The sequence below is a fragment of the Saccopteryx leptura genome, chromosome 7 (assembly GCF_036850995.1).
Source record: "Saccopteryx leptura isolate mSacLep1 chromosome 7, mSacLep1_pri_phased_curated, whole genome shotgun sequence".
NCBI lineage: Eukaryota > Metazoa > Chordata > Mammalia > Chiroptera > Emballonuridae > Saccopteryx > Saccopteryx leptura.
In genome coordinates this window covers 68507650-68520216 of record NC_089509.1, presented here as the reverse complement: position 1 = coordinate 68520216, position 12567 = coordinate 68507650, and the positions used below count along the sequence as shown (strand labels likewise).

At 36.3% G+C, this 12567-nt stretch overlaps 1 protein-coding gene across 1 annotated transcript in view; it reads right to left on the bottom strand.

Moving 5' to 3' along the window:
• Positions 1 to 5888: 5888 nt before the first annotated feature.
• Positions 5889 to 12567, bottom strand: part of PPP1R1C (protein phosphatase 1 regulatory inhibitor subunit 1C) — a 141169-nt gene continuing 134490 nt past the window's right edge. Inside the window, exon 5 of the mRNA XM_066345979.1 lies at positions 5889 to 5984. Within this exon, the coding sequence (XP_066202076.1) occupies positions 5896 to 5984 (89 nt within the window). The 3' untranslated portion in view covers positions 5889 to 5895. The remainder of the gene's footprint in view (positions 5985 to 12567) is intronic.

Sequence of the window (12567 nt, the reverse complement as noted above, 5' to 3'; positions counted from 1 at the left end):
AGGTCTATCATAAATATTACTAAATTTATGCATTTTAAGAAGCAAAAATATCTAGTGAGTATTAAAGTATTTCAATTCCTTGAGATATCTACATAGCCCGTGCTTCCTTTAGATGTTGGGAAGCAGCTATTGCTGACTGCTCAGCTGATAACCATGCTCACTTGATACTTTACAAAGAGACCCTTAACTTAATTGGAAGGTGGCAAGGAACCAGGTTAAAAGCATTTACTTCCTCCAATTCCTTTGCATTGAGGGGAGGGGGGTCTTGTGACACAGTTCTAGCTGAGAGCAGCAGCTCTCTTGGGACCATAAAGTAACAAGTTTGAGAATGTTAAGAAATATGAAAAGTATTTGAATGTCCATTAGTATGTTGAGCCATAATTTCAGTCCTGGATGTTTTATTGAATGACATAAACAAAACCTTGTGTCATTGTTTGCTGGATTTTCTATTATTAGCTGCCAAATGCTTGTCCTTGATAATAGTAAAAAATCATTTGCTGAACATACTCTAATTATTTGTTACTTCTAGGATTTTTATACTTCTGGGGTTCACTGTGCTCATTCCCTCAAATTACCTTCATTGTTACTAAAAGTCAGAGAAAAAGGAAAAAATGCTGTTATTTTGCAGAATGAGAAACAAAAAATGAAGATGAATGCCATATGATTTTAATATCTTTTCTCCAGTTTCTTCATCATATTCCAAAATTCGAGTTCCTCCTTCATCTACTTTCCCCCCTAATCTACTCTCATGTACATCTTCACTCTATACTAGACCACCTGACCTGCGGTGGCGCAGTGGGTAAAAGCATTGACCTGGAACACTGAGGTTGCCAGTTTGAAACCCCGGGCTTCCCTGGTCAAGGCACATATGGGAGTTGAAGCTTTCTGCTCCTCCATCCCTTCTCTCTCTGTCTCTCTCTCTCTCTCTCCTCTCTCTAAAATGAATAAATAAAATCTTAAAAAATAAAATATAATATAATAGACTAAGTCTCCATTATCTGCATAAACTAAGTTTGAAAGGCACTGCGGAAAGTGACTGCACCAATGTCTGTCCATAGAATAAAGGGGTCTCACAATATAAATGTCAAAAAAAGAGCAATAGTTGAATTGTAGCCTTCTTTCAAAGTGCAATCAGGCTCCTGCACACTCATGTAGATTATTTCACTTGATTTGCAGAACACAGCAAAGTAGAAACCTTATCCCTAATATGCAGACTATTTGCAGTTTCCCACTTTAAATACTTACAATGTCATTTAAAAACCACAATGCCATCCATCATTTTTTGAAGTTCTACTTCTTTTGATATTCAGTTCATCAGAATGTTATGGTGTTATAAAGGCTAATAATTTAATTCCTTTAACAGATTGCACAGTTCAGTAACACAATATTTTAATAATTAATACACCTGCTGGAGATTTGAAGACTGGTTTGTGAAATCAAAGACTTAGAAAAGTAAGGGCATTTCTTACCTCATCCTCCTTCTTTAGAAAAAGCAAGTGCTCAAAATCATATATGAGCATAAATATTTCAAAATAGTTAGATGTTCTTTTTCCATTTAGTTTGCATTACACTGTTAATTGCTGCCTATTATTATTTAGAGTGAGGTTATCTAGCCCAACCTTAGTTAGTCAAACTTCATATTGCTTTTCAATGTGGGTAAAGAAACAAAATATTTAAAAAACTGGTTTATTTATGAATTCATAAATTTATACTGAAATTGAATGAACTCTGAAATACTTACACTTAAGTACTTTGTTATGATAATACCCAAAATCAGTGTTTCCAAAACTACACTTAATTGTAGCTCACTTTTGTGATTGAGGTACCAACTCCACTGTAGTTGTTTAATATTTTTCTTTAAAATGATTTAAAATACACTCACACGTTAAGTTTTGTCTCATTCTAAGCAACAGGAGCTGTAAAATGATAAAATCTTTAGTAACATATATTATAATGGTATTTACAAATATAAAAACAGAAATATTTTGTCCCTGGCCAACCTAAAAAAATATTTCCATAATGTAGAAAATACTGGCATAATTGAGTTACAATTAAAAATAAGTGGTAAAAACTTTTTTTGAGAACAGAAAATAGTCTCTGAATTTTGTTTTTATAAAGACCGTTAACCCTGGGCAACTCTAGGGAGAAAAAAGCATTACCAAATTATGGTCTAATAGAAGGAACTCTGCCCTGCCATACTCTATGCTGCAGTTTCTCATATTTTTGTGGGATTAAAAATAATAATAATAATCCTCAATTTATCTATGTGACAACCTTCCCTAGATTCAGTATACACAATTGAGGACGATCCAAAAGTGAGTGCCCGAGACTATGAGAAAAGTTGGGAGGAACTGGTGATGCTCAGTCACAGAGATGACGTCAGAGATGACTTAGGAAATGACATCAGTGTTTTTCAGTATCCGAATGGCTGTGATATAGGAAAGAATGTCAAGTGTAGGAGGAACAGAGAGTTTAATACACAAAATAAAAGTTAGAGCTCTTTGGCTGTGTTTGGGGTTCACCTGGAGTTATTCAAGAATGAGTGAGGTGATCCATCACTTACTTGTCTGTGATGTTGAAGAAGATTATGAATTATATGAGATTTGGATAGAGAGCCTCATCTTTTCTAACAATAATAATAATGATAGGAATCAATTAAATGCTCACTAAGCTGAGCTAAACATTTCATAGTTCTTATTTAATTTTCACAAAAAACCCGACGGGTAGGAATGATTGTATCCATTTTACAAATGTAGAAACTGAATCTAAAATTTGGCAGAGGTTTACACCCTTGCCAGATAGCTCGGTTGGTTGGAATGTCTTCCCAAAGTGTGGAGGTTACTGGTTCAGTTGCCAGTTCGATCCCTGGTCAGTGCACATACAGGAACAGATTGATGTTCCTGTTTCTTTCTCTCTCTCCCTTCTTTTCTCTCTAAAGTCAATAAAATAAACATTAAAAAAAATTGGCAGAGGTTTAATTTGAACCAAAGTCAGAGTGACTCAAAGCTCATCTACTGACCATTATGTTATATTATAAATGTGGTCTGGGAAAGAAAGATTTTGTTTTGTTTTGTTTTATTTTTGTCAGAAAGCTTCTTTGCCCATTAAGCCAAACTGAAGCCAAGTTCTCTTCTCAAAAAAGAATTTATTGTAAACTGTAAGTACTGTGTGGAAAGGAAACTAAAAAACCATTATCTCAGCTGGTTTCCTTCAAATTTCTGAGAAAACCAACACACTTCCCAAAGAGAACTTATGCTTTTAATTGGGATCCCTGTATTTTGAGAACAGAATAGAAGAATCCAACATTTTCTAAAGAAAATTTATGCTTTTAATTTTGATCTATTTCTGTTTTTAAGGATGGAGAACAGAATAGAAGAATCCAGAAACTGTGCTGGTTACTTCCCAAATGTTGTTACAAAATTAGCAAAAGCTTTTGTTTCTTTTGCTTGTCTGAATTCTATTGAAAAAATCATTTATGAAAGTCTATTCAAGGAATGGGGAAGGCAGTTTTATTTTTTAGCACCTCAGGGTGCTCAAATAGTCTCAAGGGGTATCAGGATGTTTTCCAAACATAAATACTAATTCAAAATCACTTAAAGCAAATCTGTGGCTTAGTCGGGTTTTAAGTAGAATGAAACTTAAAGTATCAAATAGTCACAGAAGGTGATCTAGAAACTCCAGAAAGTTTGGGGTAAAACTGGCTTTAAAAAAAAAAAATAAAAGTCCAAGGGGAGGAAAAAGGAGAGAAAATAAGGAAGGAAGGTAGAAAGAAGAAGTCAAAAAGAAGGTAGGAAGGAAGGAAGAAAAGGAGGGAAGGAGAGAAGCTGGGAGGGAGGGAGGGAGGGAGGGAGGCTGGGAGGGAGGGAGGGAGGAAGGAAGGAAGGGAGGAAGGGAGGGAAGAAGGGAGGGAGGGAGGGAGGAAGGAAGGAAGGGAGGAAGGGAGGGAAGAAGGGAGGGAGGGAGGCTGGGAGGGAGGGAGGAAGGGAAGAAGGGAGGGAGGGAGGGAGGGAGGAAGTGAGGAAGGAAGGAACTTGGAACTAGAATATTCATTCATACTTGAGATACTACTTTTCAGTGTGTCTTGCATTTATTTTCTTGTGGAAAATGATCATCTCTACTGTACTGTATTATAATTCACACATTTTCTCTTAATCTCTGTATTATATATATCACATCCAAAGTTAAAAACAATAGCTTTACTTCTTTGAATCTTAATATTAAGACCCCGCAGTGGAGTACACATTTGATTTTTTCTTCCAGTCTCAATTTATTTTTTTACTGACTTTTGAGAAATGTTTTTATTTATCCATGAAGAATCAGAACCTCACTAATATCGTAAGTGTGGAAATCAAAGTGAGCATTTCTCTGTCCTGACTAAATTTTTACTTTGAAATGCCATAAAAAATTAACATTGTTTAGGAGACTAAAACTTTGAATGATCAAAAACTATATTTAATAAATATATATTGTCTTAGAAAAGCTTGCTTGATAATAATGATTTATCTTCTTTGCCAGTTCTATGGAAGAGAAATTATTTTTCCTTAATTTTTATAACCCTCAGCAAAATGCCTTTCCAGAGAAAAACTCATAAAAAATAGTTGTTGAATTAATGAATGTCCATAGGCATGAATTAATGGAATTTCTTTTTTAATGATAATAGAAGTTTTATAAAATGCTAATGATTCATTAAAATGCAATAGAAAGTAGCTCATATTTGACATAATAGCTAAAGAATGTAGCAGGGCAGATTTTCATATTTTATTTTAGATTAAGCATTTTCCTTTTTTAATAACTACTCTAAAGACTAATACAGGATGGGGCAGAAGTAAGTTTATGGAAAATAATACAACAATTCATAAATAATAATACAAAGATAACTGTGTTTTACATACTCACAACTGTAAACTTATTTTTGCCTCACCCTGTATATTCTGGTCTTTTGAATCAAGAAATCTGGCAATTCTGCCTGACCTGTGGTGGCACAGTGGATAAAGCATCGACCTGGAACACTGAGGCTGCCGGTTCAAAACCCTGGGCTTGCCTGGTCAAGGCACATATTGGAGTTGATGCTTCCCCCTTCTCTCTCTCCCTCTCTTTCTCTCTCTCTCCTCTCTAAAATGAATAAATAAGGCCTGACCTGTGGTGGCGCAGTGGATAAAGCATCGACCTGGAATGTTGAGGTCGCCAGTTCAAAACCCTGGGCTTGCCTGGTCAAGGCACATATGGGAGTTGATGCTTCCTGCTCCTCCCCCTGTTCTCTCTTTATCTATCCCTCTCTCTCTCTCTCCCCCCCCTCTAATAAAAATGAATAAATAAAATCTAAAAAAGTAAAAAAAAAAGTAAAATGAATAAATAAAATCTTTTTTAAAAAAGAGAAATCTGGCATTTTTATATCATTTTGAAATAAATACCATGTACCAACCTTAACTTAAAAGTTAACAAAAAATATTAAATATATTAATTAAATATTCCTCTTTGAGTTAAACCCAGACACACATTCATGTCTAAATGTATTTAATATTTATTTTTTTTTACTCTTAAATGAATGCTATTTACATTTAATCTTAGAAGGTAAATTGTATCAGAACATCAGGGATAAGCTCAGCAGTATTAAAGTTAGAACACCCACATGTTTGCAAATTTCAATGTCAATAAAAAGAAAAATCTCTGTAAAATAAACGCTTGTTTTTAGTTGTGGGTGATACGGAACAATCTGTACTTCGTTCTAAAGTTCAATCAAGGAGGCTTTCCGGGAGGTATATTACTAGTACTGTATGAGTGTAGAAAGCAGAGGTGGAGAGTGCTTCTGATAGTCAAGCAGCGGCATCCCAGGGTTATTCAGGAAAGTTCATAGTTCAGTTATTCCCAAGAAGCCTTCTTGCTGCAAACCCATAATTAATGGTCCCATGGCTCTTCTCTTTCCTTGACGCTTTCTTCTTCTTCAGGGAATGCTGATTCATTCTGGCCTTTCAGATGTTTAACCCCTGAAATTATAAAAATTATGCTCAATTTAAGTGAAATTTATCCTGACAGGTCTACTGATTTACTGCTAGAGATAAAGAAAATGAGTGAAAGTTTTCATTGGTATATATGTGTTTTCTCTAGGAATTTCAATAATCTAATCTTATATAAACATTTTAATTCACCAGGGAATATAAACATACCCAGCCAAATTTCTATTAGAGGCAGGCTGTCTTTTATAATTTAATTTTTCTCCATGAAAAATTGCATCACAGCCTGTTAAAACCGGTTAAAAGTCTACTTACAGGCTCTTATTGTACTTCTGATATATCATTTTAGTTCGAATATTTCTTTTGGCATCCCTGAACGCTATTACGACGAGAACCACCGAAACCCCTAGGAACAAAATGGTTGGTGTTTGCCGTTTCTGTAACTTGTAAAGAGCAAAAGAATAATAATATTGTTACTGGGAATAAGAACATACCCAGATGATTATGAAACTTCTGTATTCAATATCCTTCAATAACTCTTCCCACCACCTACAGAGAAAAAGGAACATTGCCATACCTTTGCCTGCTGCACAGGCTTAAATGATCTGGCCTCTATTTATTTGCCTCATTTCTCACTGGCCCTTCCTGCTTCTGCCTTTCACAGTAACACACTCTTTAACAATAGAACCTACTCTTCCACGACCCTTGACCACCCCAAACTCCTTCAAGCCTCCATGCTTTTCTCATTTTAGTCTCTGACAAATAGTGTCTTCCTCAGAGGCGGACTTAGGTTGGTTGAGGCCCGGGGCACAGAAGAAAATATTAGGCCCCTTTAAAAAAAAAAGAGAGAGACGCCCTGGCCGGTTGGCTCAGTGGTAGAGCGTGGCCTGGCGTGCAGAAGTCCCGGGTTTGATTCCCGGCCAGGGCACACAGGAGAAGCGCCCATCTGCTTCTCCACCCCTCCCCCTCTCCTTCCTCTCTGTCTCTCTCTTCCGCTTCCTCAGCGAGGCTCCATTGGAGCAAAGATGGCCCGGGCGCTGGGGATGGCTCCTTGGCCTCTGCCCCAGGCGCTAGAGTGGCTCTGGTCGCGGCAGAGCGACGCCCCAGAGGGGCAGAGCATCGCCCCCTGGTGGGCAGAGCATCGCCCCTGGTGGGCGTGCCGGGTGGATCCCGGTCGGGCGCATGCGGGAGTCTGTCTGACTGTCTCTCCCCGTTTCCAGCTTCAGAAAAATACGATTAAAAAAAAAAAAAGAGAGACAGGGAAAATAAAAATACATGTTAACCATATTTTTAAATAAATAAAAATATTATGTACGATTAATGTTAAAATTGCACATATGAAACTACACTTGGTTTCATTAGAAAAAAAAACGTGTAAAGTTGGGGTTTTGCGGGGCCCTTCAGAAGTCAGGGCCCAGGGCGCGCACCTGGTGCGCCCGCGTTAAATCCGCCTCTGGTCTTCCTACTCACACACCTGATAATCTCCCACTGACCCTTCTTGTGTGGGCTTGTGTCCGCTGTGGAGGCTTCCTAATTTGCCAAATAGAATTATTTTCTCTTATTTCTCTACTGCTCTTGGATCACTTTCTCTTGTAACAATCACCATATAGAACTGTATTTGTTTACATATATTTCTCATTAGAGCAAACCTGATGTCAGGATTATGTAGTTTCACTTTAGGGTGCCTGGCAAACAGTAGGTGCTCATTAATATTTATTGCACAGATGGTTGATGGAATTAATGAAGTAGCAAACAATGTGATATATGTTTTTGGCTATTCCACAATAATGTATACTTTAATTTTTTTCCAGAAAAATTAAAATTTGGAATATAAACCAGAAGACAACTACTAAAACCATGTTCAATCTACAAAACTATTTTTAATTTCACTTGAGTTTTTCTGTTAAAACTTTATACTAGTTATCTTTGAATATATGTATCCTGATTTATTGATGTCACCCCATTAAAAAAATAAAATTATTAAAAGAAAAAAAAACTTTATACTAGCTGATACTCTGTGCATTTGGGAAGTTTTATATATATTTTATGTTTTAGAAAGTTGGTTTATGAGATCTTTGTGTTAGTGAAAAATGAACCAGTTAGGAATTGATAAATGAAAGGAAGTCACTACTCATACTTCCGATGAAACAAAGAAACTAAAAAAAAAAGAATAGTGTGGATTTTCATGTACTGCAATCAGCAAGCCTCAGAGTGCTGTTTGGCAAAGAATGACGTCCTTGGGCTTTGTGGATTATCTTGAAAAATATTTGATCAGTTGTAATAATATTTAAATACTTTAATTTGATCTGCAAACACAGATCACTCAAAATTCCTGTTGACCCAAGACTGTAGAAAGATATTGGTTATTAACAAATGGAACTTATTTCATATTATTTAAAATTACGTGGTAAAAAAATAAATAGGTCTAAATGCTAAGGAGAAGGAAAGGAGTTCAAGAGCATCCAGTTAATCACTGCTAGGTTCTTCCATACCGGAGTCACTAAGCTCACAATAACACCGTGAGATAAATACTTGGATGGTGAAATTTAAAGTCCGAGAAGATAAAATTTGTTCAAGGTTATAAAGATAATGTAGTTCTAAGAGAAGGTCAGATACATCATAGTCCCTCGGTGTATACTGATTGAGTGGCTGACTGGCTGAGACATTAAATTCCACCGTCAGGAGACTCCAACTTATCTTCACCTTTAGTTTTTTGGAGGCTGACCAGACATTCTTAACATTCTCTAGGATTTATTGTAGGGTTACAGTATCTATTAACCTAGCTCAGGTGATCTCGGGATCCACTCTGAAATGTAAAGCACAGTAGTTGCTCAGCTGTCTGCCATTCTCTCTCCTCAGCTGAAATTGCTTGGACCTCCCTGGATTTGCAAAGATTCTAAGGCTTTCAGAGCACCTCCCTTTGCTAGTATTCTTTGCAAGATAACTACAGAGTAATATAGTTGTGTTCAAGGCAATTTTCTTTAAATTAGGGTTAAAAACTTAATGCCAGCATTGATTTGTCTATATTAGGGTGTTAAACATTTAAAAAATCAGTAATAAAAATATCCAACTTATTAAACCATTAAGCAACTGTCAATCAATTTCTCATACTTGAGTATAGGTCTGCTTGTTTACCTTGATCCACATTTAATTTCTTTTACAATACTACTGATTACAAAGTTATGTAAGTAAGCCTTTTTAAAAGTACAGTCACTCACTTGGCAAATGTTGGAAGGTGCCTTTCTTAGCCTTATTTGAGTGTGACATTAACTATTTCTAGGTAAAAGGCTTTGATGAAGCAAGAATTGGTGACATATCCCAGAGCTGCTCTGTAGAACATTTCTACAAAACCACAAATTTTGGGGCTCCCAAAGCAGTTTATACCATCATCTTTCCATTGGATAATGGATGGTTGGCAAATTTATACTTTGAATCTTTTTTTTTTCCCCTAACAGTATTATTTATTTGCTTATAGGTACAATAATGCTGAGATTAAAGTGTGAAGTCTTTGAGTATTATCCAATAATTTCTTTCTCCCTACCCCCTCCTCCCATTTCCAAACATGCATATACTCTGTTTATAAATTTTCTTTAAATCTACATTTGGTATTTGAGTGGAGGAGGTGGTAGAGGTAGAGGAGAATAACCTGATCTGGGGATATTGATGAAATTATCAGAGCCTCTTCCTCTGCCAAGTGCTAACGAGTATGGAGGAAACAGCTCACCTGCACAGGGCTGACTCTCGGCATGGGCAAAGGGCCTGCCAGAGCCAACACAGACTCAGCCAGGCCTGCACCCAGGCAGAAGACAAAGGGCTCCCAAAAAACACAGCGTACATTCGTTCTTTTCTCCTTAGCAAAAAGAGCACATGGGAAAGGAGACCAGGTATAAAAGCGGGATATGCAGTAGGAATACATGAAGGAATGAAAGAAAATAGAGTTTGAGGAAAGAAGGAAGGCCAAGTGAACAGAAGGAAAAGAAATAAGCAATGCCCCCAAACAGGACATAATAATCACGGTCTTCACTTTGTAGCTCAGGAGGTTAAATGTGAGTTGGATGAGGTTTTGAAGAGGTGACTGAGTGAAGAATTATAAATAATGAATCCATAGAGGGAGGCTTATTTATGGCAAACCACAGGTCAATGTTTCCCAATAAATTTAGAGGAAAAAAGAGGCAGATTTATTACATTTATAGATGACACAAAACTTGAGAGAAAAGATGATGTAATGAATGACAATACCTATGGTATTCCAAAAACTTTCTAAGCTGGAAAGATGGCCTAAACAACTATGGTAGAGGTCAATAGGGAGTTTTGTTTCTAGACAGGTTATTTTTATTCTAAAATATGGAGAATGAGGGCGACCTAGATTGATTATAGTTAGGGGTTTCAGGTGACCACAATTGCAGAATGCTCCATTAGAATCACCTGTTTCTAGGAACAGAGCTCTTGGTGGTATTGGCGGCCTTCCTGACAGCGGAGTCAGCAGTTTGAGAGAAGGAACTACTCTCTAACCACATGTTAGTCAGAACTTTTCTGCATCATGGTGCCTAATTCTTGGCTGAGTTTCAGGAGTTCCATTGAAGAAGGTAATTGGGATTAAAAGTAATCTTATAAAATCACTTTTCTAGAAGAATATATACCTGTATATAACTAGAATGTTTAAGTATAGAGGGAATAAGGGATAAAAGAGGCTGTCACTAAATTCCTAACAGACGGGAAAAAGAAAGAACATTTACTTGTGTAGTAGCTCCTGAGAACAGAAATGGGGTCAATGACTGAAATTTACATGGTGAGGGCCAATTACAGCCCAATATAAAGCAGAAAATCTCTGAACTCTTTACGTTTGCCCATCAATAAACATGTGAGTCAAAGCTGTGTTTTGATCTCTGAGTGAGTTATAGAAGGAACCCTGCATTGAGTACTAGGGTAGACTAACAACTTTACTTACTCTTAAATATTATTTATGCACAAAGGTGATTTTTTTTTAACTAAAAAATTTGCCTGCTGTGAGTACTCTAAGTTACAAAAAATAATTATAATGTCAAATGACATAAGTGGCGCAAATCCACATTTTAAAACTAATTCACAACAAGAGTAGCACATATAATGGATTTTATTTTTATACCCGCATACTTCAGACCTTAGAAATCATCTTAAAGCCCTCTAAGGAATCTGTGGGTGGATTACAGAGAGCCTCTGACACCTCTAGGAATTCTATTTATAGTTGTATTTGTGGCTTTTCGGGGAAGAAGATCCCTAGCTTTCAGCAGAATGTTAGAGGGGTCTCTGACACACAAGTAATTGTGAATATGAATCCTAGACTCATCTCTTCAGTTTAAAGATGCCCTCATCTAATAATTTCAGATAGAAAAATGACTTAACTTCACAGAACAACCATTGGCTGAGTTGGGGCACAAACCAGGATCTTTAATTGCTATTGGGGTCTGTTCATCTGGGTCACCAGGACACAGTCTTCCACTGTCATTGATCTTTTTTCCAGTTAAACCCTGAAGGAAAAGTTGGTACCTCAAGATCATAAGGCCCTTTCTATTTCCAAATTCTTTCAAAAGATGTTACATAGCTGATAAATTAGATGTAACTTTTCAGTCTTTGTTGTTGTCATTGTTTTTAATAGAATTTGGAGTTAGGAAATATAGAATTTAATATTCCAGGAATGTTCCCAGAATAAAACCAAGATAAAAATAACTTTCAGGTCATTAGAAAAGAAGCCGCCTCTCTCTCTGCTGTGTTCAAACCTGGGACTAGACTCTGGGAGACAGAAATTATATCACGGATCATGTCTAGTCTGGGAGATGAGATATAGTAGCCATCAAACAATATGAATTCATATAAAAAAGCAGCCTACCTCCCTCTGTGTGTTAAACATGAGAGAGACACAACTACAGATCAGATGGGGATGTATGTCATGGTATGCACATAAATGCCATGACTCTCCTGTAGATGAGTATGCACATAAATGAAGTTAATTCAGTGAAGACATGTTATGAACTAGTAGGACAAATAATACATTTGGAGAGTTCTGATATGAAAATGAAGAGCTCCAACTCAGAATATAATTTTGACAGCCACTCATTGAGCAGTACACTAGTTAGATTAAGAGAAAAACAAATCTGATTTTTATATGGAAAAACTATTAAAAAGTGGATTAATTTTCTGAAAGCCTACTATATACAAAAGAGTGATTTCAGTGGCCCTAGAGAACAGTTTTCTAATAGTTCCTTGTGTATTGACCCTTCAAATTTTATCAAAATAATCATGCTAAATATACTTGAGAAATAGAATTTAATCTATAATATGGTACAGCAAAACTCCTCAATAAAGGCCCAATGTCTCACAGATGAAAAATGGGCTCTAAATTTCCCAAAATGCTTTCACATATATATTATTTAATCTTTTTGTCATTCATTTATAATGAATAGCTATACATCAATACACTGAAGGTCACAGAGATCAAATGATATTGATGTTATTCTAAAGCTGAACACATATCATGTCCTGAACTCACCTTAAATCTCTCTCTTTCTACTTTAATTGAAGTAAAATATATATACACAGCACAGTTAATCTCTGTTTTAATATGATGACTGGTTAGTTA